The 25,912-nt window shown below is 53.7% G+C and overlaps 2 protein-coding genes across 4 annotated transcripts; one reads left to right on the top strand and one right to left on the bottom strand.

Annotated features, from left to right (window-relative positions):
* The first annotated feature begins 431 nt into the window (after window positions 1–431).
* Window positions 432–4,892, top strand: AMH (anti-Mullerian hormone). The gene is made up of 5 exons (XM_052702664.1): window positions 432–1,216; window positions 1,699–1,877; window positions 2,560–2,683; window positions 2,803–2,986; window positions 3,149–4,892. Exons 1-5 carry the CDS (start codon window positions 679–681, stop codon window positions 4,053–4,055), a joined length of 1,932 nt encoding a protein of 643 aa, XP_052558624.1. The 5' UTR covers window positions 432–678; the 3' UTR covers window positions 4,056–4,892.
* LOC128090377 (cilia- and flagella-associated protein 251-like) lies at window positions 4,580–25,912 on the bottom strand. Of its 3 annotated transcripts, XM_052702667.1 has the most exons (9): window positions 25,816–25,912; window positions 24,810–24,943; window positions 22,060–23,436; window positions 8,462–8,504; window positions 7,301–7,457; window positions 6,935–7,087; window positions 6,782–6,847; window positions 6,551–6,681; window positions 4,580–6,315 (listed from the first exon to the last, which is right to left on the bottom strand). In XM_052702667.1, exons 5-9 carry the CDS (start codon window positions 7,389–7,391, stop codon window positions 5,527–5,529), a joined length of 1,230 nt encoding a protein of 409 aa, XP_052558627.1. In that variant the 5' UTR covers window positions 7,392–7,457; window positions 8,462–8,504; window positions 22,060–23,436; window positions 24,810–24,943; window positions 25,816–25,912; the 3' UTR covers window positions 4,580–5,526. The 3 variants fall into 3 exon arrangements, with proteins under 3 accessions (XP_052558627.1, XP_052558625.1, XP_052558626.1); XM_052702665.1 differs by lacking the exons at window positions 22,060–23,436; window positions 24,810–24,943; window positions 25,816–25,912 and adding an exon at window positions 9,661–9,748 and having other exon boundaries at window positions 8,303–8,504; XM_052702666.1 differs by lacking the exons at window positions 22,060–23,436; window positions 24,810–24,943; window positions 25,816–25,912 and adding an exon at window positions 9,661–9,748.

The following is a 25,912-nucleotide window of genomic DNA, read 5'->3' as shown; positions in this document are numbered from 1 at the left end:
CCGTGTTTGGGAGCCCTTTGGGTCTGTGTGCTGGGGCTGTATGCTGAGCTTCGCCCTGCACGAGTCCTGGGAACGCAGAACAAGGCTCTGCTCGTGCACCAGGGCCTTGCACGCGTACATTGGCACCTGTTAGGGGCTGTTCTGCAGGCGTTGTGAGGCTGGAGACGTGCACAGCCTCTGTGCTCTGAGGGGGAGGCGCCCAGCGGAGGGAGCTTCGGGCATTTCCTTTTCCCAAATGTCTCCCCCTTATCTTCACCCTCTCCCCCAGGTGTGCACAGCCCGCTCCTCCCAGCGTCGCAGCCGACGGGGATGCTGTGCGCCAATCCCTGCGAAACCTCCGGCCCCGATTCCACCCTCCTCTCAAAACAACTCAAGGACACGCATCCCTACAACCAAAGGGAAACAGCTTTACAGTTTTGTTATTTTATTTTATTTTTTTTTTCTTTCTTTTCTTCAGTTTCCAATACTGGATGCTAAACCCAAAAATAGAACAGAAAAGTTCCTCTGACCCGGCCCTCCCTCCTTTGCAGCGGGGCAGCAGCCGTGTTTCGCAGGGGAGGTGTGTTGTGCCTTGGCCACTCAAGGCCACTGCTTTTAAAAGGGAGCCGTGGGTCCTGCTGCACACAGAGGTGCATCGGGCGGCTCGGCGGCTGCTCTGGGTGCAGTGGAACAAGGAGGATGAAGGCGATTCTCGGGGTGCTGCTTCCATACCTGGTGCTGCTGCTGCTCCGCTCCGCAGCTCTGCCGAGAAAAGGGAGCCATGGAGCAGAAGCTGTGCTGGGGCAGAGCCTCTCAGAGGAGGTGGAACTTGGAGCAAAGAAGGAAAATGTGAGCAGAGCGCGACCCGGCTCGGCGGTGAGACTGAAGATGGCTGCGGCTTCTCGCCTCCTCCCTGAGCCTGCAGCAAGCTGCACACAGGCCGACGGCTCCAGCTTGCAGCCCTGGCCCCTGGGGGGGCTGGAGGGCCCTGTGTGCCGCCTGAAGATGGACCGCAGTGAGGTCCACCCATCCCACGTCGAGGTGGTGGGGGTCCTCACCCGCTACGAAAGCACCTTCATCAAGGTGCTGCGCGCCGGCTGGAAGCACCGCAGCCCCGAGACCTTTGGGCTGTGCCGGGGTGGAGATGCACAAAGCGTGCTCCGAGCGCTGCAGCAGCTCCAGGAGCACCTGGCAGGGCCGGGGCTGCAGAGATTCCTTGTCCTGCATCTGGAGGAAGGTAGGAGCTGGAGGGTCGTGGTGTGGGGAAGGCCGGTGCTTTCAATGGGCCTGAGATGGAGGTGTGGGTGAAGAGTTGGATTTGCAGGTTGGGTTTGCTTTAAGATAAAGCTGTCCAATAGATCCGCTCCTCATGCGTGTCAGAAGCTTTCATAGCACTGAGAGCCTGCGTGCAATGAACACCCAGCGCCGCAAAATCAGCCGGTTCTGCTCTGCTCAGTTTGGTTCTGGAGCAGCAGCATTTCTCCCTTACTGTCCCAGTCATTGAAGTTTCATTCTATTCTGTCCAACTGGGAAAAAACCCAACAGTGGTGCTCAGGGGTTCCCCTCCAAATGGGCCGTGCTGCCCTCCATCACCTGAAGCACTCATAGTTTGCCACTGCTCTGAGTGATGTGAGGAGCAGCGCTCAGCCCCTGAGCTCCTTCCTCTCCCTTTGCACTGTTACGGCTGCATGCTTCACCCACCCTGTTCTCTCTTTGCAGTGAAATGGGAAGCACAGGCCAGGCTCTGGTTCAGGCTGCCGTTCCATGTGGAGGTGGGGCAGGTGCTGGGAGAGCTGCAGGTCGCTCTGCTGCTGTTCTACCCGGGCAGCCCCACAGGGAGAGGGGCTGAGGGCCACCAGGAGCTGCTGGTGGAGGGCATGGGGCTGACACAGGAGCAGGTGGGTGACCTTGGGAGGCAGGGGGAGAGGGGGGACCTTGGGTCTGCTTGCCCAGCAGCTTCCCATCTCCTTCCCTCCCCATCCCCTTCCAGCACTTATCCCATCCTATTCCTTTCCAGCATCTTTCCCATTTCCTTCTAGAGGTTTGCTCACCCCTTCCCTTCCCTTCCCTTCCCTTCCCTTCCCTTCCCTTCCCTTCCCTTCCCTTCCCTTCCCTTCCCTTCCCTTCCCTTCCCTTCCCACTCCTAAAGGTCTCTCTATCCCATCCTCTCCCTTTGTCTTCCCCACCCCATCCCAGTACTTTTCCCACACCCTCTCTCCCACTGGGGCAGTCCGGGCAGAGCAGTTCCTGAAGATGGTGCTGTTACCCTGTCCCCAAGCTGCTGCCAGGGACAAAGGAACAACACCGAGGGGTGCTCAGCCCGAACTGGAGGTGCTCATCCCATGCTCTGGGGGTGCTCAGCCCATACTGAGGATGCACAGCTGCCCCCATGCCCTGCTACCTTCCCTCCCTGTTCTCCCCAGCCTGAGACCAGTTCGAGAGCCTCCTAACTCCATACCTTGGGCTGGATCAGTCCCTGGGTGCTTGGGAAACAGGGACTGGTCTGTAGAGGGGTCTTGCTGACCCCCGTGATGCCTCCTGTGGGATCTCAGGGGCTCTTGTGCCTTTTGCTCCCCACAGAGCCTTTGCTTCACTAGGGATACCCAGTACCTGCTCCTCAGAGCCTCGGTGGCTGCTGTGACCAGCAGCAGCAAGGAGCTGAGCTTCCAGGTGTCCCTGACCATCAGGCACCGCGGGGATGGAGGTAGGTTTGGGGACAGCCCACGGGAACAGTGGTGCTGATGGCTGAGCGCTGGGGACCTGGCAGTGATGAGGGACTGGGGGGGTCCTGCAGCACTGTCCCCACTGTGTCCCCATCTCCAGGTGCTCCTCTGTCCCTCATGGAGACCCAGCAGCTCCTCTTTGGCTCGGATGAGAAGTGTTTCACCAGGATGACGCCGGTGCTGCTCCTGCTGGCTGGGTCAACACCTGAGGATGACGCTGCAGCCCCTTCCTCCTATCTCTCTGCCAGTGGGGTGGTGGATGTGGCTCCCTACCCACAGCTCAGGTCCGTGTGTGGAAAACCATGAGGGGAAAGGGGAAAAGGGCACTGTAGTCCCCCCTGTCCCGTCCCTTGGACCCTGGTTGGGAAGACGCATGGCACACCGAGGTGGTTTGGAGTGCTGTGTCCCAGTCCTTTACACCACTGCGTTCTGTGTTCTCCCCACAGCCCACCCCATCCCGGCACCGCAGAGCTGCTGCCCTCCACCACCGCCACCCCAGCCAACACCACATCCCCAACGGCAGGGGACAGCGGGCAGTTCCTGGGTGTGCTGACCCTCTTCATCCGCCGGGTGCTGAGCCCCCGCAGCGAGCCGCCCACCCAGCCCAGCTCCCAGCACTGGTTGGACTTCCAGATGATGGAGACGCTCCCGCACCAACTGCTCAACCTGTCGGAGACGGCCGCCCTGGAGCGCCTGGTGCAGTCAGAGGAGCCCTCGGTGCTGCTTTTCCCCCAGGAAGGCGGCGTGGGGCTGGAGCAGCATTTTGGGGACTGGCAGCCGGAGGGGACGGTGCTGCAGCTGCTGATGGGCAAACTGCAGGCTGTGATCCATGAGCTGAGGGACATCCCGGAATTCCAAGCCAACACGGGGCTCTTCCAGCACCTCCTGAGCTTCTGCTACCAACCTGCAGGGCCGGCTGCGGGCGGGCAGCCCCCAGGTTCAGGGAAGCTGCACGCATTGCTGCTGCTGAAGGCGCTGCAAACGGTGCGGGCGCGTTGGCAGGAGAGGAGGAAAGTCCTGCGGCAAAACCGCAGCGCGCGGCACCAGGCGCACTGCCGGCTGCAGGAGCTGACCATCGACCTGCGCGACCGCAACTTCATCGTCATGCCCACCGTCTACGCGGCCAACAACTGCGAGGGGCCCTGCAAGCTGCCCCTCTCCACCCGCGTGCCCGGCTACCACTCGCACACCGTGCTGCTGCTGGGCATGCAGGAGCGGGGCTCGCCGCTGCAGCGCGCTCCATGCTGCGTGCCCGTCCGTTACTCGGACCAGCTCATCATCAGCGTCTCGGCCGACGGGTTGGAGGTGCGCAAGTTCCCCAACATGGTGGCGGAGGAGTGCGGCTGTCGGTAGAGGTTCCCACCTGCAGCCCTCGTGCGGTGCTCCTGGCTGGGATGGGAGCATCCCTCCGAGCGCCTCTTCCTCCCGGTTTGCCTCCTAGTGTTGCTCTGGTTCTGTTTTTGTTCTGTGGGGTTGTGCTGCCCTACAGTGACCCATGGCTGCGCCCATCCCTGAGCCCTTGGGGGCAAAACCCCCGGTTCCACTCTGCTGTTCCATGGGTCCCGTCCCCACACTTGGCCATGGCAATGGCTGCGGTGCTGGGCTTGCTGCTGGGTGCTGCTGTGCTGCTCCCCGCTGTCACCGCTCCCCAGAGCACGGCAGATCCCATGACATGTCTTAACATTAATAGTGTTAATGACATCAGCACACAGAGCCCGGCTGCCCTGTGCCAGCTCCCAGCTGAGCTCCATGGAACCCCACCACCAGGCTGAGCCCCTGTGACAGGGGCACAGCCCCCCACCCCCTCCGTCTTTGCTCTGCGTTCTCTCTTCACAACACACAAACGTATCCAGAAACATGGTATATATATACATATATTTTAAGACATTTAATACCTTCTTAAAAATGAACATCGGTTTGTTTTAACCACTACTGCTTTAGCGAATACTCAAACCCGCTGCAGTTGGAGTCTCCTGCAGTTGCTGCAGCACTGTGTGGTGATGCTCGTGTGCTTTCTCCCTAAAAGCAGCTCTGCGGGGCAGGACCTGAGCTCTGGTTCTGAAGCTTTGGGCCTCCTGCACTGGGGCCACGTGTCCACGCTCCAAGGGCAGCCTGGCTTCCTTCACCCAGAATGCACTTCTCTCTTTGATTTGTTTTTTCAATAAAATCATTCACTGAATTAAAGAGCTACCAGGGCTGCAGACCCCTCTGTTTGCCGGGAGTGCATCCTTGCTCCTTAGGTGTCAGCATGGAAGACAATGAGCTGCTGCTGCAGCTGGGGATGGAGGGTGGCACGAAGCCCAGGGGGAGCAGAGCTCATTTCCATGCTCCCTATGGGCTGCCTTCATCCTGGGGAGTCCTAGAGTCCCCACAGAGGCTCATGCTGGGCTGGGTGGCCAATGTCCCCACAGGCATGGCAGGACCCCAACGTCCCCGTTGGCAAAGCAGAGCTCAGTGTCACCACGGGAACAGCAGGACTCAGTCACTCGTGGGCACAGATGAATCCCATCATCAGAGCAGGACCCCAATGTCTCAATGGGCACAGCAGACCCCAGTGTCCCCATCAGCACAGCAGTGCCCCTTTGTCTCCATGGGCACAGCAGATCCCAGTGTCCCCATCAGCAGAGCAGGACCCCAATGTCTCCATTGGCACAGCAGGTCCCAATGTCCCATGGGTACAGCAGGACCCCAGTGTCCCCACTTTGCTTGCAGCCACTCTGGCTATGGGGACAAAGGCTGAAGGCATGGTGGCAGCAGGGGGGTCCAGCAGACAGATGGTGGCCGTGTATCCGTGGGGCCGGGCCCAGTCGGTCCCTCGCAGCCTTCAGTCACGCCGCCGGCCCTCTCGCGCCCTGTCCCTCCCCGCTGGCTCCCCGGCCCTCCTGCCCCGCTGCTCGCCCCGTGGCAGCCCCCAGTTCCTCCGGCCGCTCTCCTGCCGCTCGGCTCTGCCCGCTCTGCCCTTGCTGCCATCCCTGCGCTGCTCATCCTTCTCCCACCGGCTCTCCTTCCCCTCACGGCGTCTCTTCTTGTGTTGCTGCTGCTCGGGCTCCCTGTGCGCCCGGGGGGCTCTGGGGGGCTTCTCCTCAGGACTCCTGTCCTTGGGACGCGGCTCCCGACGGCTGCTCCTCTCTGCTGGGGCTGCGCGGCCCTCCTTGGGCCTCTCCTCCTTCTTTGGGCCACGCGGTCTCTCCTCCTTCTTCTCTTCCTTCTCCTCTTCCTCCTCCTCCTCCTCCTCCTCCTCCTCCTTCTCCTCCTCCTTCTTTTCCTTCTTCTCTTCTTTCTTTTCTTCCTTCTTCTCCTCCTTCTTTTCTTTCTTCTCTTCCTTCTCCTCCTTCTTCTCTCTCCTCTCTTCCTTCTCCTCCTTCTTCTCTTCCTCCTTCTCCTCCTTTCTTTCCTCCTTCTCTGGGCCTCGAGTTTTCTCCTCCTTCTCCGGACCTCGAGTCTTCTCCTCTTTCTTCTCTGGGCCCCGTGGTTTCTCCTGGACCTTCCTCAGCTCCACTTTGGCTGTTGGCTCCTGAGGTTTCTCTGTGGGCTCTTCCTCCTCTTCTCCAGGCTCTTCCTCACGTCCCGGCTCCGAGCGGCCAAACCACTTCTTGAAGATCCAGGGCTCGGCCTGGGAGACAGCGGTGTCACACACTTCATGCCCTCTCCATCCCTCCCATGGAGGACCACAGAGCCATTCCGGTTGGAAAAGACCTCTCAGATCCCCAAACCTGACCCCTGCCCACACCCACCATGCCCACTGACCATGAACCCAAGTGCCACATCTCCATGGTTCTTTAACACCTCCAGGGACCATGATCTCCTCTGCACCAGAGGATGCTGTCCCCCCACCTTCAGCCCCATACCAGGTTGCTGTCCGCTTCGTCATCATCGTCACTATCATCGTCACCATCATCATCCTCCGGTATGCTGCTCTCAGGCGGGACAGGCTGTGGAGCCACCACCTCTGGGACCTCCTCCTTGGGGATAATGACCTCTGGGGATGGAGAGCAATGAGCCACAACCCAAGCCCTACCCTACCCCTAACCCTAAAACCCCAGCAGCCTCTTGTGGAACCCACCCAGCTCCGAACTCACCATGGATGGGAGCTGCTGGGGGCTCTTGCTTGCCACTGCTGACACCGTCCCTGGGGCATGGTGGAGCTGGAAGAGAAGAGGGGAAAGAGGGCAGGGGATGGAGGTGGCAATGTTGAGGTGCAGCCGTCCTGGCAGCACAGGGACAGCGCTCACCTTGGAGCACCTGGAAGCTGACGCTGAGCAGGGCGACGATGGAGGCCACCAGGATGCACTTGTTGAGGGTGAGCCCTTCCCAGATGAGTGGCTCCTCCGTGGGGTCCAGGCTGTGGGGCTCCACTTTTGCTTTCACGGGGAGGCTCTTGGGGACTGGGAACCCAAAGGAACTCAGAATTACCAGAGGTGGACCCTGACACCCCCTGTGCAGCCTCACAAGGGTTGCATCAAGCCCCGTGGGGTTCATAGTGCAGAAATGGGGGGTTCCATCCCCAACCCATCACCAGATGGTGCCCGTGGGCTGCCTGGGGACATGGGACAGTGGGGCAGTGTTGGGGTTGATGAGGATTTTCCATGCACTCCTACCTGCAGGCACCGCGGCGCTGCCCTTTGCTCCCACCTTCTCTGCACTTTTCTCACGCTTCTTTTCCGTGCTGTGCGACGTCGGCTCAGGCATGCTCAGCTCAGGGACGTCCAGCTGCTGCTCAGGGACACCACACCGGGTCCCCACCTCCTTTAGGCCCTGTGCAAACAGGAGCAAACGTGGGTGCATGCGCAAGGTCAGGTGGGATGGGGGTCAGCTGCGTGAACCCTCCTAGAACCAGAGCCAGAAATGCTGAATGAAGCTGGGGATGAGCGGATGGAACCAGCCCCTGTTTGCAGTCCTGGTGGCTACTAGGGCCAGGCTGGAGCTTTGCTAGCTCCTCCCTGGTGCCTGTGTCTGTATCTCTGAGCACGTTGGGATTTGATTATCTGCTAAGATGGGTTTCACCACTAGCTGGCTCCTTGCTGCAGTGTTGGGCTGCGCCTGAGCAATCCCAACCCTTGTGGGATCCGCCAGATGGGCCCCACTACGGGGACAATGCCTGGGGTCTGGGTTCGGTGCTGGCTGCCTGCTGCCCTGTGTCACAGTGCTGGATTGGTGCCACAAGTGAGAACTGCCACTCAGTGACAGCAACAGCTGGGCCATGAGGGCTGTGCTTCCTGCTCCCAAACTCTGCAGGAAGGACCTCTCTGCTTCCCAACCTGCAAACCTCTCCAGGATGTGCACCTGAGGATGCCCAAACGCTGACACCAGGGCAGGATGCAGATCCCAGCCCACCACCACTACCAGCTCCTGAGGGTGGTGCACTCCATGTCAGGTGGATTGTTTTGTGCTGTTCCATGCAGGCTGGGAACAGAGCAGCCCCTGGGCCATATACCACAGCCCTACACAGACACAGGGACTGTGCCCCTCATCCCCAGTTTCAGGAGCTGGTCTCACCCCTTGGCTGAGTCGGCGAAGGTTTTTTCCCAGTAACCCTCTCCATGACCCTTTGTAAGCCCCGATCCCACGACAGGAGGGTCTCAACTCTTGTCCAAACCCACCAGGTTGCAAGGTGGAACCACAGGTGTCAGGGTCCCAATCCCGTCCTGCACCCAGTTTAATCACTGAACCATCCAGTCTTCATCACGGTTGGTGCAAATGGGAACTGAGACACCGCCTCCCTGTCCCGATGATGGACCCAAAGGCACCAGCACACTTACAATCTATGGCTCTCCCCACCGCTGCTCCCCGGCACATCAGCACCTGCAGAAGACAAGCAGAGCGTGGCACTCAGTAGGATGCTCACCTTCCTGGGAGAGATGAGGGGGACAGTGGCCTCTGTGCCATCACCCACATGGGGACAATCAGCCTGGTGGGCACAACATCACCCCAAAAGCACCACCCCAAGGCCGTGGGCTTCCGGGATCTGCACATCCCATCCATCATCGGGAAGAGGAATTTCTGCCCCATCTGAGCCAGATTTAGTTTATTTTTCCCTGGTGGAACAATGAATGCTGAGAAAAAAAAGCACCAATTCCCAGGCTGGAATCTAAAACACGACATTGGAAGCAACACAAATAATGATGAGCAAACTCGGTGGCTGAGAAGCAATGGCTTGAAAGATCTTGGCTTTCGACATGGCATCAAAACAAGACTTCTGGTTCTGTTTTAGTTACCTCAGTGAAGGCAAGCTGGCCTGTGCTCCCCTGAGAAGCAGAGCATCTATTGCCCAGAATTGGATTTTGGGGGTCCCTCCCCAAGCTTGTGAAGTCTTCTCCATGGCGAGGTGACGGGAAAGTGGAGGTGGTAAGCGTGGTCCCCAGGGTTCATACTGGATCATCTCCAAAGCCAGTGCCCCAGGCACGCAGCCACTGCCCAGCAGAGCATGGCAAAGACAGCCACATGGCAGAGACAGCCATGTGGGACAGGGACGGCCACATGGCATAGGGACATCCACACGGCAAGGATGGCCACATGGTAGGCACGACCACCAATGCCAGGGCTGCCACCACACAGCCCATTTCCAGCCCTCATCTTGCAGTGACTCCTCTAATGGGGTAAGGCTACCTCGTGCATGAATGCTGCATCCTCTCCCACGTGCTCTGCACTCCAGGTCTTTTCAACACACACAGTTATGGCCACAGATGAAACGTGGCCCCGTTTTGCTGTTGCTTGGACTTTTCCTGAGCAAGCCCAAGTTGTGAGAGCCCGCGGTTGCTAACTCATGTCAAAGAAATGGCCAAAAATAGCCCCTTGCCCGCCCTGCCATCCCTGAGCACACTCACATGGCCACATCAGGATGGGTCCCATTGCCCTCATTGTGCCATGGCCAGCACGGCACCACATCCCCCTGGCCGTGTGTTGGGCTGCTGCCCACCCTGATTCAATAAAAAAGGAGAAAATCAACACAAAGCCATACCTCGGGCTGAGCACAGCCGCCTCGCCTCCAGCCTGCGGTCCGGCACAGGCAGTGTGCAGTAATGTACAGCAACAGCTGCTCCTGCACCGAGCAAAATAGCACCCAATCACCGGGGGCTGCAGCGCCCAGAGCTGCCCCCCCAGAAAAGGCAGTGTGGCACAGGGCTGACCCCAAACCTGGGGCTGTGGCTCTGCTCCCTGAGTGCATCCCAGCGGTGGGGCTGCAAGGGGATGGGGTGTCTCCTTTTTGGGCAGCAGGAAAGGAAAAGCAGCTCTGCTGGTGGGGACAGCCTCAGGTAGGAGCCCGCCCTCCCAGTGTGCCCCCATTGAAGTGGCACCACGTGGCATGTGTCGTGTCCTGCCTTGAGGACACCTCTTCGGATGTTGCTCTGGAAGGGAGAAGGGCTGAGAACCCAAAGCTGCAACACGTCGTTTTGCAGCACTGACATTTGCCTTCAGCACAGGTTTGATATTTCATCCATTGCAGGATTCACAGGAGGGACAAACCAGACACCGGCACCTCTGGAGCCCCAGACAGCAGGAGCCGATCCCAAACAGAGCTCCAGGGCTCCGCAGCCAGATTGAAGCCACGCGGTCTGTTTCCTATTAACAGAATCAAAAACAACTTACAGAGCATTTTTTCCCCCTAACATCACTTCAGCTTGACGCAGCTCTGTTTTTCTGACGCCGCGATGATGGATGGCATGGGCTGGCCCCTGCCCAAGCTTGGAGGACTCCCAGGGTTTTATGCACATTGGGACAGGGAGGAAACCTGCACGGTGCCCAGCATGAAGGCTCGCCCTCCTCATCCTCTTCCTGGGGAGCTCCTATATACCCCAAAAAGGATAACTAGCATCCTCCTCCTGCATGCTGGGAGCACTCTTGGCCACGGGGCGTCAGCCCACGGTCCTGCTTTAGGACCATGCAGCAGACAGGAGCAGCCGTCTGCTTTCCAGGGCAGGGATTTCCCGGCTCTGGCAGAGGCAGGGCTGAGCACGCAGTGAACCCTACTGCAGTATAAATAACCTTCTGCCGAAGCCGAGCCCAGATGGAGGAGAGCTGTGCTGTAAACAAAGCCCTCCCCAACGCGCCAGGGCTGCGGGCGCGTGCCAAGGGTATATTTCTGTTTTATTCCCACTCCAGTAGGGTCAGGCAGTTAGCTGGCGAGGCACGCTTGCTTTATAGGGGCAAAGTGAAAGCAGAGCTGAATAACAACCCCTTCTGCTCCCAGCTGTGTCTCATGTGGGGCTCGCAGGTCTGTCAGCTTGCTGTGTTCCCCTGATGTCAAACTCATCCTCCCAGGACACGCATGCAGAGCCCAAGCAAAACTTCTTCCCACTCATCCTGGTGTGGGACCATGGGACAGGGACTCTCCTGCACATTCAGGGCCTTCTCAGCTTGTTTCTTGCAGCAGGAAGGGACCAAGAGGTGTTTCATCCCCAGTGTTCAGTTCTAACTCAGGCAGATGGAGGAAGGAAATACCCAGAGGTAAAATCTTTCCTAATCCCTTGACTTCCCCACCAAATCCCAGCTTTTCCCTTGCCCTGAGGCTCAGAAAAGGGGTTTTGGTTGGTACCCAAGACGCAGCTTCCAGTTGTGCTGCAGCAGCCCTGTGCTTCTATAGCAACGCTCTCCCATCTTCCCAGTGGGATGTAATCTCCTTCCTCCCCATCCTTAATAACTTGTGCTTAAAAGACAGCTGCTAAGACATGAGGTTGGCCCCCCGTTATCTTCAGACTTGGGTTTAAGGGAAGTTGATGTTGTCTGTAGTCAGAACTGAAGGACTACGTGGTCCGTGAGTGCAGCCAGCGTCGTCCCCACATCATGCCCTCGCACAGCCATGGGGTGATGCAAACAAATGGACACCATCTTCATCAGGGAGTTCTTGAGAAGTTACAGGAAGCAAAGAGACGTTTTCTGTCTGCCAGCTGTGCCTCTCCCGTCAAATCACACTTCTCTCATCACCAATGATTTGAGATGAATCAAGGCGAGCAATCTCCTTGTCTCGGTGCCATTAATTGGAAGCCCGCAGCGTTTTGGAAGCAAGATGTTCCTGTGGCTTTGTGCCACCAGGTGTTACTGTGGGATTGGGTAATGCTTCCCGACACGGAGAGATCCAGTGAGAAATGGAGCATCCTAAGCACAAGCTGATGCCCACGGCTGGTACCAAATGGGCCCCTCTGCCCTCGGTGATCCCATATGATCCAGAGCAGCTCTGCGCTGTCTGATCGCACCCTAATCCACGTGTGACCTAAATACTCCGATTTATGAATCCCAGAGGTTTTCACTCCATTTGCCTGGCAGAAGGAGCAGCATTCAGGTCAGCTGGAACACGAGGTGCCAGATCCCATTAAATGCCACTTTTAGTCTCAGCTTCATTTGATAATTGTTCCATTATACGTTTTCTCACAGCTCAGTGCTGCTTGGGGCTAATCGTTATTCTCTTTGAAGACTCCAAGCCATCTGTAGCTCTGAGTACAGCATGAGCAAGCAACTGCTGGGACACGACATCCCAAACAAAGCATCCTTGAAGGTGCTGCCTGGTGACAGGGACAGGTCCCACCAGACACCTCATCCATGCCATGGAACAAGGAACAGCACCATGTGGTGCTGGTGGGACCAGGAACTCATTTCAAGAGCAACCAGCTGTTCCCCATTTCTCCTTTCCTTTATTAGATAAGAAATTCCAAGTTAAAAGTCAGTAGAGTTCAGAAATCACATGCAAATCTCACGTGCCAGGCTGTGCTCTCCTGCCTGCTCACTACTTGTTTCTTTGTTTCTCTGTGATAGTGGAAGAAGGCTGGAAAGGCTTGATTTCCACTTTCTTTGGCGTCAGAAAGGACCATGATCATAGAACCATGGATGGTTTGGGTTGGAAGGGGCCTTAAAAATCACAGAACCATATAATATGGTTGAGTTGTAAGGGATCTCAAAGATCATGGAACCACAGAATGGTTGGTTTGGGTTGGAAGGGGCCTTAAAGGTCATGGAACCACAGGCTCCATCCCACATAGCTGCCTCTGAAGGGACCTGCATGACCTCCAGCTGAGGTTGAAGTGCTGCAGTGGCTTTTATGCTGTTTTCTCCCCAGTGTAGCACAGTAACATGACTAGCAGGGCTTGCACTGACCACAAACCCTTCTCTTTTCACCCCAGAGGAGCCAATCCATCTCAGTATCCCACCTGCAGCTAGGGATAGCTTAGGTTGGGCTCCATCTCAGGAAGAAAACCCACAGCACAGAAGCCAGGAGTGGGGTTTTGGCCACGGCAGGACCTTGAAGCTCCCCACAACAGGAGATGGATGCGCAGAGCCCATCCCAACCACAAGGTTCCTGGCATTGCTGCTGTGTTTGAAGCATGGCTGCCCTCGAGTGGTGCCTCAGGAGCACAAAGGATCCCTGAAAGGATGCACGTCCACACCATGGCTCAAGGATTCCATCCCTTCTGTCCCTCCTCCTGGCCCCATATGTGCGGTGGGGGAGCAGAGCCAGCTGAGGCTTCTTGCTGTGTATTTTTTTTTCCTGTTCTAGGAAAACACAAACAACAGCCTGAAGGAATTTCCTCCTCCAGCCCTGAGTCAGGCCCCAAATTGGCTGCTTGAAATCGCGAGGGTTTTTTTTTCATAGGAAGTAGTGCAGCAGCACTGGGCACAGCAGTCCCCATCTCTGAGCCCATCACGAGGCAGTGCTGGGCAGTCCTGGGGGAAGGCGGGCAGCTGGACTGGGTGTTCTTAGAAGTCTTTTCCAACCCTAATGATTCTGTGATTCTAACGATGACTTATTCTTGAGATCTGGGGATTTTAAGAGCAAAAGAGAGACAAGCAGAAGGCACTACTCTTTAATCACCTGTTTTCCTGCAGAGAGTGGGGTGAGCACCTCCCCATGCCCATCCTCAGTCTCATGTAGCACCTGATGAACCCCATGCCACCCTGAATCCGGGTGACAATGTCCCCCAGCATCTTGCTGATCCCTTCTGCCTCTGCACCTGCACAGTGCTTTGATCGATAGCCGGGTGCTGTAGGACTGCTGAGATCAGAGCAGCAGCTCTCACCATTAATGTGTGCAGCAGCCACCCCCAAACTGCACCACTGCCACCATTGGGCTGTTTTCCATTTACCAGGACAAGAAGAAGAAGATGTGAAGGCCCGGTAGGGAATAAGCAAGAGAATGAAAGAGTCCAGCGAAACAGTGAAACAGCCCATGCCAGGACTACACCGCTCACTTTTGTGTTTTGTGCTGAGAGGTGGATGATCTCATCGGGGAGGAATCAAAGGCAGCACAGCAGCGTGCAGGTGGATGAGCAGTGCAGCCAGGCTGGGAGGTAAGGACAAGATGGGGCAGGTTGTGGTGTGGGGCAGAGCCCGGCTCCGGCTGCAGGGCAATGCGCTGCTGCGTGGGAATTTCTTTCCATGTCACAAGGGGAGGAGAAAGGGTGAATAACTGCTCCACGGCAGCTCCAAGAAGTGAACAATTTCCCAAGAATAAAGGTTAAAATCCCAGGTGCTGCATGGAAGGGCACCCTGTGAATAGGGCTAACAAGGCAGAGCAGTGGGAGAAACGGAGCAGAGGTTTCTCATCCCTACCTCCACCACCTCCATGTGTCCCTCCCTGTTCCCCAGCACTGCCACCAGCACAGCCCTGCTGTGTCCTGCTCACCTGCACTCCCTCCTGCACCCAAGCATCCTGCTGACATTTCTGCTACCATCCAGTTCTGCTGCTCCTGGTCAGTGCTTTCTGTGGTTGTTAGAAAGAAGATGGGGAGACAGCATGATCATCTACGCTTTGTTTCTTTACAATAAGAGCAAGGCTCCCCTCTAGTAGCCCAAGTGCAACAGGAGGCAGTCAGTGAGCCAGTGCTGTGCAGGGAGCTCAGAGGCACTGTGGGTACAGCTGTGCAAATGTCAGCGCAGGGCTTACAGCAGCAAAAAGGCATCCTAGGGGATTGCTGCAAACGGTGCAGAGATGATGCTAGAAAAAAGCAGCCTGTGCATGCAGAAATCCCGCTGTGCACCTACATCTTGAAACAGCACTGGTCGTCCTGTGTCAGAAAAGATACAGGAATGCAAAGAAAGAGGGCTGGCGGTGCATGGGGTGAGGAGTGAGGCCCGAGTCTGCACATCAAAACATATTTCCCATCAATCACCCCATGGAGGCTTTTCATTCTGCATGTGGTGTGATTCATGAGGAACCTGTAATGTTTAATTAGAGGGGAGAGACTGATCCTGCTGTGAAACACTTCCAGATCCCACACCAAGCTCCTCACTGACTTAATTTATGGGATGCAAACAGGACAGAAAACGTTGTAATGGGAGAAGTCGTGTAGCTTTGTCGACCTTGGGGTTCAACAGCTGTTCCAAAGAAGGGTGATTTACAGATGAAATGAGATGCAACCAGCAGTGAACCCAATGGGGAGACCCAGCCTGTGTCCTGCTCCCTGCCCTCTGCCTCCTGGCATGAAGGTCACCCCTTTATCTACCCATGAGATCCCTCTTTGGCTTCGATTACGTGTGACCCAACCCTAGATGTCAAATTTACGGCTGGTGACAAGGCCATAAATCCTGACTGGCCTCCAGTGAGGGCGATAGGGTTACTCTGGTACCCCCAGCACCCTGCAGGGGGTCCCCCAGGGGCTCTCACTATGTGCGTGCCCCATTCTGTGCCCTTTATCACTCTGCAGTGTTATTCATCAGGAAAAAATGCCGTGGGACTTCTCTCCTTCATGCTAACTGGTCCCATGACCTCAGTTTCATGATTCTTGATTTTGGAGTGCAATAATTTCCAATAGCAAGAAGGGAGAGGCTCTAGCTCTAGGGAAGGGAAGGCTCTAGCTAAAGCTGTAAGGAGCAAGTGCTTGCCAAATAACTGATTGGGGTCTGCACATCTCCAACCTGGGCTCCCTACGCCACATGGGTCAGCACGGCAGGGAATGGGGAGCTAAAAGCACAGAGACTTGCTGCTGGAGGCACCTTACCCAGTCCCTAAATAGAGCAGCTCTCCTTTTACAGAGAAAAGAAGGATGCGAGGAATTCAGAGCCAAGAAGGGAGAGGAGGTCACTGCACAGCTACGCGGGTTTGGCTGCTTTAAATATCGCTCCCTGCTGTCCTGTCCAGGGCTGGGAAGAGCAGAGAAGGCAGCAAAAGCCTGAGATCTGAAGGGAAAAAAGTGAAGAAATAGAGGGGGGCAGCAGGAGAGGCTCCTTGGTTGTACAGGGAGATGCCTCCAGCTTCCCTCCCTCTGCCCTCTGTGGGTTTTGCAACAGATCTGAATTTAGGTCCTAGGGAGAAAAAGCAATAGAGTGGCTCACATGGAACCTAGAGGCACCCTGCAGGCACCCTGACACCCCAAACCTGAACACCCGTCTGCATCCCATCCCACCTGCCTCATGACACAAAAGGTCACCCCAGCTCCCTGCACGCACGAGGAGCTCCCAAAGCAGAAGAAAACCAATTGCAAAGGCAAAAACATATGCAAAAAAAGCCCAACCCAAGACTCTTGGGTGCAAAAAGAGCTGTGGCTGCCAGGAACACCTCTGTCTGAGGAACGCTTGCAGATAAGCACCAGGTGACACCCAGCTCCGTGCTGGCTGAGCAGAGAAGAGCTTGCAGCAACAGTGCTCCGTGCACTCTTATCTCAGAAACATCACAGGGTCACGGCATGGTTTGGGTTGGGGGAGACCTTGGAGGTATCCAGTTCCAACCCAGCACCATGGGCAGAGACATCGCAGACTGAATCAGGTTGCTCCAAGCCCTGGCCCTGAGCACTGCCAGCTTCCAGTGATTTTGCTCCATGCATGCTTGCAATGATGCTACTCTGCGCCTGCTCACAGTGAGAGCGTTCGCTGAGCACCCTGGAGGAGTGCTGCTCTTTGCACAATTGAAGGGTACTGCTCTGTGTGTGCTCACAGCGATGCTGCTCTGCGCACGCCTGCAGCTTCCTCCAAAGGCAACAGCAGCCAATGGGCGGCTCGGTGAGGGGCAGAAATGCTTTCTGCTTAGAGACAGAACAGCAAAGAGACAACTTGTGCCAGATGGGAGCGGGGCTGCATTGCTGGAGTGTGGGGGCTCCTTGTTTCCTCTTCCTCCCCCAGTGACATTTAAATGGTCGCTCCCCAAACACTTTCTGCTTGCTGCGTGTTTTCCCAGCGACACAAAGCCCAGAGCCTTTCAGAATAAATCATTTAGAGGCAAGAAAAAAAAAAAAAAAAGGAACAGCTCTGACCCCACACGTACACACACACCCCTCCTCCTCCGACCGTGGTTTGGAGCTGCTCAAGCAAAAGGAAGAGTGAGCAGGAGTAATTTTCCATGGATGCAAGGAACAATGGAGCCCCGCGTGGTTTTTGCCGTTCAGAGGTTTCCCTCCAGCACTTTCTGCTCCTCTACAGCAGCAGACAAAGGCAGTGTGCATGCACAGACCGGCCCGGCCTCGCTGCACCCTGCAGTGCGAGGTGCGGGGTGACGGCGAGGAAACTCTGCACAGCACGTAGGGGATGTCTGAGTCAGTGCTGGGCAGGAGGGGAGAGCGGTTGGAGTGGCTCTGGTGTGCCAAAGAGATGCGTTGGTTTGGGGTTGGGGCCGTGGTTGGATGGTGGGGATGCTTCAGGGGAAAGCTACGGTACTTGGTGCTGGAGCGTGAGGCTGGAGAGTCGGGGTGCCGAACCAAGCAAAGCCCCACCACAATCCTTCTCTCCATTCCTACTCAGGTCTTATGGGGAGTGGCTGAGGGGATGGAGCGGGACAGTCTGGGGAAGAGGAGGCTCAAGAGACCTCATTGCTCCCTACAGCTCCTGAAAGGAGATTGTAGTGAGGGGGAGTTGGCCTCTGCTCCAGGTAACGGCAATAGGATGAGAGGGGATGACCTCATTTTGCACCAGGAGAGAGTCAGGCTGGGTATGGGGAACAACTTCTCCAAAGAGCGGAGAAGAATTGGCACAAGCTGCCCAGGGAGTGGTGGGGTCACCGTCAGAACTGCGTAGATGTGGCACTGAGGGACATGGCCAGTGGGCATGGTGGGATGCGCTGGAGTTCAGGATCTAAGAGGTCTTTTCCAACCTTCATGACTCTGTGATCCCTGACTCCTTTCCATCCTCATTGCTTTCAGAGACACACTCCTAGAATTGTCCCCATCCCCAAACCCAAACCTCCATGCAAGGAGGGAGGACATCACCTTCAAGCCCTCCAATGTCCCCTGCCCAGCGCCAAGCCTACACAGAGCACGCTGCCTTGGCCAACAGCACCCAAATAAGAGCATAACCTTTTGCACCCACCTCCGTGACCTGCAGAACAGCAGGAGCAGGGCTGAGGCTGCCCTTACACATCAAGCATTGTTTTTGAGCCCCTCTTGGTGCTTTGCTCCTGCTCTGCCTTGAGCAATGCTCCCTGCACCCACCACGCCTGGAAAGCTGCCCACAGCAAGCCTGGGGGCTGCAGGGTCCACGCAGCTCTGAGCACAAAGCAAGATGAAAAGCAACCAGTTTTCACTAAAAAATATTTTCTAAGTTCCTCATCAAAGATGGGCACATGGAACCGAGGCAGGCTCAGGCCCAGACTGGTGGGAGACCTCCGAGCCACATTTTTGTGGTGCAGAATGAGGCTTTGCCAACCTCCTTCCACCCCAACGTTGCAAAGCCGGTGCTTCAGACCTGAGCTGGTTTGCAGCCCTCTGCCAGAGCACGGAAGAAAGCTTTCAGCTGAACATCAAAGCTGAGACCCAACGAAACCTCAGCAGCCAGTTCTGAAGCTGCAGCAGCCCTTTCATACAACATAACACCAAAACCCCATTATCACACTTGTAACCTCCCAGGTGCACAAACCAGGCTTTTGGTCCCTGTGTGCTTGTTCTTTTTCACCTCCCATCACAACAGGCAGCAAACGAACAGCTGGGTTTTGCCTAAGAGGTGATGGCACTTAACATGGTCATGGGTTGATGCTTTACATCTGTAGCAGCAAAGGCATAGGGAAGCTTCCCTGATAATCATCAAAACAAGGCAAAAGGAGGCGAGTGGGACCCCAGGATCACATGGGAACAGCATATCTGGGTTTGGCTTTGAAGGTGTCCTCTGGCCCTCCCCCTCTGCGTGTTGCATCCCATTGGGAAGCTGAACCCTGCACCAAGGGGAAGCCTCAGTTCTCAGTGTCTCCATAAAGCCAAGCTGAGGGCTCTCAGCATCTTCCCAGATGAAAAAATTAAAGCAGAGAAACAAGCTGCTGTGTGCCTTGAGATTGTTAACTTCACAAAATATCATAACGAGCAGGGAGCTTGGAAAGCAACAACAATGGCTTATTTGGGAAGAAAATTGAGAACAGCTTGTTTTTCCTAATCTTACAGCTTCCTCCAAACAAATGGGTCACAGCTGTTATACCTGGGGGTCATGGAAAAAAGGTCTCAGCGCCGCTATGAGAAGCGTTTGGGCTGTGGAGAGAGAGTCTCTGTATCCTCCAGTGGGTCTGAACCAACCAAATAAGCTCAATCTGCCACATGGAGCTGATGGTTTTGGGGTGGATTCCTTTGTAGTAAAAATTCAGAGTTTAACGGGTGGTGATGCAAACACTCACCCTTGTTGCATCCCACTGGTGCTGCTGGACAAAGCCTGAGCTGCAGCACGGGCAGCAGCAATGTCAATCTGCATCACCATGAGAGCACTGAAAAGAGAAAACCCAATTTTGAATAAATCAGCACTTGATGGCCGTCTCTGCAACATTTCATGGGAAAAAAAGCATCCTCTTACCGCAGGGAAGAGTATTTCTGAGCTCATTTCAAATCCTAAAACCACAGTACATCCACCCAACAATACCAAGCAGCAAGACATCAGGAAGCCATTGAAAGAAAAGCTGAGTGCAATATAAAAGAGAACTACACATAACCATCACTGCCAAAGAATGATCTCCCAGGAATATTTTTAAAGGCAACAAAGAGGATTATCAGTGAGGTTTGAGGCAGATAAGGACAAATAATTGAGGCTCAAGAAAACATTTTGCTTATTCCAAAGGCACTCTGAGGTCAGTAGGATGAAAAGCCCAAAATAGTGCATTTTTCTGTAGGAACTGAGGCTGGAGGAGCTTTACCTCCACACAGTTCTTCATCCCTGCCTCAGTTTCCCCACCCAGTGACACAGGGCAGCAGATGCAGCTGGGAACACCAAGGGAATAAGAAATTGCACATGAAGAAACCCAGCGCTGCGTGACAGCAGGGCACACTGCAAGCTGCATGCAACGTATTAAGATACACCCAGCAACCAGCCCAAAATTAGCCAGAGAAATTGACCCAAGAGAGGACTGAGACAAACAGAAGCCACAGCTTCAGGGGCTAAAACACCCCAAATCCAAATTTTGGAAATACTCCTTGTTTATTATATAAAATAGTTTATTTTCTGTAACTGCTGCTCCCTTTCTTTGCATGCACTCCTGAGCAGTAGGTTTTCCAATCAGTAAAAGTCACAGTAAGCAGGAAATGAAAGAAATCGGGTGACTGGTCCAATTAGAACAGTCGTGTCAAGGCTTCCTGTTTTCCTTATGGCACCTCTTTATCTCCCAGAACCTCGGTTCTATGGGAGGCACAGCACACACAGAGCACTGTGGTGGATGCAAGGACATGTCCAGGAGCTCTCATTAATGACAAGCAGGAGGCAGTGTAAGTTAATGTGTACCTAAGGCAGCTCCATCAGTGGAAACCTGTAGGAAAACTGGAATTCTGTTGGCATAATAGAGCTACCATCACTTTTGGACTTCCAAACAGGGTGAGGACACCCTGGGCTCGATGGCACGTGCCATCGTGTGTCCTCACACTTGGGGTTTGGAAGTCTGAAGATGGGCTCAGCAGTCTGAAATTCATGAGCATTTTTCATGCTTTACCAGCTGTCCCCAACCTGAGCTGCTGAGCATCCTGCTGAGCTGCCCGACGGTCGGCTGCAGCTCTGGGGGAATCGCTGACCAGCTCTGTACACACAGCCCTGAGTCAATATTGGTTCAACCACAGGAGCTCATGGATTGAAAGCACGAGGCTGTGTGAAGCTCAAACAAACAGGCTGGCAGGAGCACTGCCTGTCTCCTCTTGTGTCACCGATGTCACTGAGGGGCTGTGCTGGGTGCTGGCAGTGCTCCGAGCAGCTTTTGGGGTTATACCAGAAAGAAAGCTGCAAGAACTAGATGTCTACAGCTGGAAGAGAGCCCACGTTGCCAGCTCTGCTGTGCTGAGGCTGTTCTTGAGCTGTTCCCAGCTGCAGCAAAGGGGCAAAGTGATTCCCCTAGCAGCAAAAGGACGAGCGTGGCACATAACTCATTGCAGGCGAAACAACCTTCCCTGCCCTCGAGGCTTGTTCATTTTATTTATGGGAAAATATGCTCGTTAATGCTCTTATCAAAGGAACGATCTAATCGGGGGGGAAAAGTCTCCTTTGAATATTTCCATTTTAATGAGCTGTTGGGCGAAATGTTTAGGCAGGCAGAACTGACTCTGAACTCGTTTCTGACGGAGCAGATTCTGCACAGGTCTTAACTCTCATCCTGCTGTTTGTTTGGATAACATTTCCAAACCAAATTACCAGTTACAAAAGCTGAGCTGCACGCACCGTGCGCTTCCCGGTCCCTAAGGCTGACTGATCCAAGCACAACAAGAGCCGATGGAAAATAAGCAATCCTGCCCAGCTCTTGCAACACAGAGGGTGTGAAAGCAGCCCTTCCTGGAAAGAAGCACCAGAACTGCTCTGCAAGAGAAAAGGGAAGTTAAGCAAAAACAAATCCAGCGTGCAAAGCTCCAGCAACCAAAGGGGTCAGAGGAGAAAGAAAGCGCTCACAGCAGAATGCCACTCCAAAAGGCAGGGTGCATGTGGGCAGATGGGGCTTCTTGTCTCCCCTCTGTGGATCTGCAATTTGGAAGGACCAGAATTTCATCATCTCTTGTTAATGTGGGGATGGAGAGGGCAAACCCTGCGAGCTCCGTTTGGCTCAAAGGAAACGAAACAGAAAATAGATCGTGGAAGGGAAGGTGTTGCAATGGCTTGCACTATTCTTGTGCAACTACCTCTAAACACCTCATGACCATTTGCTCATCATTGGCAGCAGCACCCGGAGAAAAAAAAATAATCCAAAAATCAAGTAATTACTCTGAAATTACAGAGCCATAAGGACAAACTGCTCAAGCAGCTTCTCTCCCTGCCATGTTGAGGTGCTGTTCCTGACAGCCGCTGTGTCCCTGGCTGCTGCTCACTGCCACATGTCCCATTCTTGCTGCAAGCTGCTCCCCTCTGCATTATTTTTACAATAATTATTATAATTGTTTACAAAGAAACTAAACTGCAGTGCTTCTAAGCCTGATCCTGGTAACCTAGAGAAGAAAACTCATCACTACCAACACTATGTTAGTTTACACCCTTAAAACAAATAATGAGATTTTTAAAGTCTTACCTCATCTGCATTCAATTTATAATCCTCTTCATAGTGGCTGTTATGAAGTGAGAATGCAGAGTTCCTAAGTTTCTTTGGTAGGAAGTGCAGACATTTGTTGTTTAATATCTCACCCAGATGTTGGAAAATAAGTTCTTCCCTGTGCTGGCGAACACTGAGGAATCCCAGCCTCACTTTGCAGTGGCACGCAGAATTTCTTCCAGCACAAGTGGGTCTGCAGAAAAGCTGACCTTCAAATCACATCATTCTCACAGGGAAGCCGATGAAAATGATTGAGAAAGTGTTCTAATTACATGGCCCACAAAGATGAGAATAGATTCTAACACACCAAAGAGCATAGCTAGTGGGGGAGTATTTAGAACTAGGTAACTGGGAGTTACCTGTATGAATCAGAACTAAGGAGGAGATGGATAGATTTAGTGGCCCCACTTTATAAGACTTAGGTCTTATAAAGTTTAGAAATAACAAAGCCTTGTATTTAGATAAACTCATGCTCACAACCTTATAAACTTGTGCTGTACTCTGTCTCCGCACAGAGCTGACCAAGACGAATGTTTAAATTATCCTGGGACAAAAAGAGGCTGAATTACAGGGTGGAGAAGTCATCACATAGACTGATTTCTGTGAAAACACAACATGACAGACATCTCTGCGTCATATTTTGTTCTGTTTTGGTGCCTGGCTGCATCTCCAGATAACTCTTAAAGCTGTAAGAGCAGTGCCTGTATTGCTGGAACAGAGAGAATGAGGGCAACCAAAACAACTGGCTTTTATTCACTGGGATACTTCAGTTATTAAAATATTGGTTTTTTAATTACTTTTGGGGAGATATTCAGTGCGTAATGCTATGTAAGAACTGCACATGCTTTAAAAGAAAGCTCTTGTTTTTCTTTCTGTTGCACTTCCCTACTCAGCAAATCAGAGGCAGATCAATTCCCACAGCACTGCTCAATGTCAAAAACACCTCCTATCCCACACCCAAGAGGAGCTATGACAGCGTGATGCAGCTGAGCAGAATATATATGGGGTTTTCTGCTCTGTGCCCATTACCAATCTTTTCCATTCACCTCCACTGGAGCTTTGCTGCTACTCCAGCACACGCATGTGGGTGCAGCTCATTCCTCTCACCAACAGAAAACAACACAGAAAGATTAATGCTTGAATCCTAAGGGTGTTTGGGGATCTGTACAGCTTCCTATGCACTAGCTTTGTGTCACCTAATCACAAACTCATGCAAGCCTGAAAACAGACAATGAAGAGGAAATACATTTGGTTGCTGGTCTCATCCATTTCTTGCTCGAACATCTGCTTCTATCAGCTGCCAACTTTGACCTTGACTTCACTTATTCCTGTGCTGCCACAAACTCTTCTTCCATCCTAAGACATTCGGGAAAGTAGAAATAAAGAATCATTAACTGGGGATTCTGACTACTGTCTGGCATCTCTCTTATAAAAAGAAACTGAAAAACATGCTGGAATGAGGTTAAAAAAAAAAAAAAATGGCAAATTTCTGGAAAATAAAACTCTTGTTTTCCTCAACCTGAAGCTACTCAAATTCAGACTCCTGATCTGGAGTGCAGCATCATCGCCCCTCCTGTACTTTCTCTCTTAACAGATCTGGTTATTTAGTAACTCAGACTGTACAGAGTATTTTCCCAGCTGACTTTACAGCCTAATTGCTGTGACCTGTTTGTGTAAGACACAGAACTGGGACTCGCTGTGTGCTCTCCTCCAATGAGTTCAGCAAAGCAGTTCAGAACTGCTGCAAACCAACTGCCCCAGGCTGCCTGCTGCACCTCCAGCCCTGAGACTGTTCTGTTCCTTTGAAACGTGTCTTGGAGAAGCAGTATTTAGAGCCAGTGGAATAAAGAGGCCACTGCAGAGGACTTGGGATGAACCCATCTGGCCTCTGGGTTGAAAGCTGCTGTGCCCCAGCAGTCATGGACGCCTGCACATCAGCTGTCTGGGTTCACTGCCCAGTTATTAGATAACCTAGGGATGAGATGGGCTTGGCCAGAGATGCCAAATGGGAAAGTGACTGGAGCAGCTAATTCTGCCTGCTCTGCTACAGGAGGGTAATGATGGCAAAACAGTGGTAAAAAACAGCTGGGGATGGCAACATCTCAAAGTGCCTCAGCTGCTAATCCTGAAATTCTGAGTCAGAGCCTTCTCAGTGAGGATGCATGAATCATTGTCGCTGCTAAACTGGAAGAGTCAGGCTATCTCAGCAAAATTGCAGCTGGAACTAATCTCATTCAATATTTAAAAAGAAAACAGGTTGATTGGGCTTTTTGCACACTGCAGAACACTGGTGTTATCCAGGTCACTCAGCTGTAAAATGGAATCAGGGCCCACTGAGATGACAGGTATCCAGCGAGCAAAGCTGTTTCCAGTGCCACAATAAAGCAAGGAGCAGCTGCGAAGATGAAGCCCTTTGACATTGTGCCATTATCAGGAATTACAGTCGGATTACTACATAAATAATAAACACCATTATTAGAAATAATGAAACCTAAAACAAAACGCTAAGGCAGCCTAACAGATCCACCCCTCCATTCAGGAAAGCCTTGCTAAAACAACACACAAAACGTGAATTGCCAAATCTTCTCTGATGTGCTTCATTTGCTCCCAATTTTCCCGAGTCGCAGCTATCCTATTGTTTCAAGTTGGTCTCTGGGTAATACATTAAATGGCAATCAGCTTCCCGTCCATAAATCAACATGTAGAAAGCAGGATGAAAGCACTCATACCACAGTTATTCTGTATTCCGGGAGCTAAGAGCAGCTACCTGCAGCAGGAAAAGGCTTTTTCTCTTGTACTTCTTACTTGCCATGACTCCCAGAGCAGTCACTGCCTGCTGACCATGCCAGGCTTGTCATCTAAGCTGCAGGAAAAGAGACAATGGTTTCTTTGGCAATATGCTTTGTTCCATTGCAGTCAATCAGAGCAGTTTCAGAGGGCGAGGATTTCGGTTCTTGTTCAAAGTGGAACCAATGAATGCTTTACCCCCAAAAGCTCAGAGCTTTTGGATGGGAATATCTTAAAGCAAATAAGCATAAGAGACACGGTGAAAAATGTGGAAATACTGAAACGCAGCAACTTGATAGCTGAAGGGAATAAAACAGGCTTGGAATTGCCTGGGCTGAATGAAGAATTGAATACAGACATCTGGGAGGTATGGGGGGATTCATATTGTGAGATCAGAGGGACATTGGGGAGGAATGTGGGTATATCAGGGATTAATAGGGGCAGGATTTGGGTATATAAACGGTTAAGGGAAGAATCTGGGAGCATTTGGGGGGAGACTGAGGACAGGGAGAGTGAAGGGAGGGTTGGGGTGACCCCAGAATTGGGGTGAAGGCACAGTTAATGGGGTGCATAGTGTTAATGGGGGAGTGTGAGGGACATGGGAGGATCTGTGTATAGGAAGGAGGAATCTGGGGGTACTGGAAGAGACGTGCGGGGAGCAGGGGAGATTTGGGGCCAAGTTTGGGACGGCTCTGAGAAAAAAACTGCTTGTAATACTTGACCCTAGCACCGACCAAACGCAGGCACAACAAACGAAATAAAGAGCTGCAGGAAAGCACTTTGGTCACCCTTTCAGGACAACCCGCCCTACCCTGGGGCGGGCGGTTATTGATTGGTGGGATCGACGCCCCCGCCTTCACAGCGCGCCGCTGAGGGGCGCTCGCGGCAGCCACTCCCGCTCTTTCCTCCCGCGCATGCGCCGAGCCCCGCCCTCCCGTCGCAGTTTACCTCAGCGAGGCACAGTCGGGGAACGCGGGATTCGAACCTGCGGTGCTGAGGGAAGTGCGGGCTTACGGCGCTGTGTAGAAGGCTCCCAGCCGAGCCC

The sequence above is a fragment of the Tympanuchus pallidicinctus genome, unplaced genomic scaffold, assembly GCF_026119805.1.
Source record: "Tympanuchus pallidicinctus isolate F22 unplaced genomic scaffold, pur_lepc_1.0 scaffold46, whole genome shotgun sequence".
NCBI classification, from domain to species: Eukaryota; Metazoa; Chordata; class Aves; order Galliformes; family Phasianidae; genus Tympanuchus; species Tympanuchus pallidicinctus.
The sequence above is the reverse complement of the archived record's forward strand: the minus strand, read 5'-3'. Positions and strand labels throughout refer to the sequence as shown.

Excerpts from the sequence above, each read along its gene's own strand:
- AMH (XM_052702664.1), top strand. The coding sequence starts at position 679 with ATGAAGGCGATTCTCGGGGTGCTGCTTCCATACCTGGTGCTGCTGCTG. Across the intron at positions 1,878-2,559 it reads TGGGGCTGACACAGGAGCAG|AGCCTTTGCTTCACTAGGGA; the intron begins GTGGGTGACCTT and ends TGCTCCCCACAG. Across the intron at positions 2,987-3,148 it reads GCTCCCTACCCACAGCTCAG|CCCACCCCATCCCGGCACCG; the intron begins GTCCGTGTGTGG and ends TTCTCCCCACAG.
- LOC128090377 (XM_052702667.1), bottom strand. The coding sequence starts at position 7,391 with ATGCCTGAGCCGACGTCGCACAGCACGGAAAAGAAGCGTGAGAAAAGT. Across the intron at positions 6,848-6,934 it reads CAGCTTCCAGGTGCTCCAAG|CTCCACCATGCCCCAGGGAC; the intron begins GTGAGCGCTGTC and ends CTTCTCTTCCAG. Across the intron at positions 6,316-6,550 it reads ACGAAGCGGACAGCAACCTG|GCCGAGCCCTGGATCTTCAA; the intron begins GTATGGGGCTGA and ends GCTGTCTCCCAG.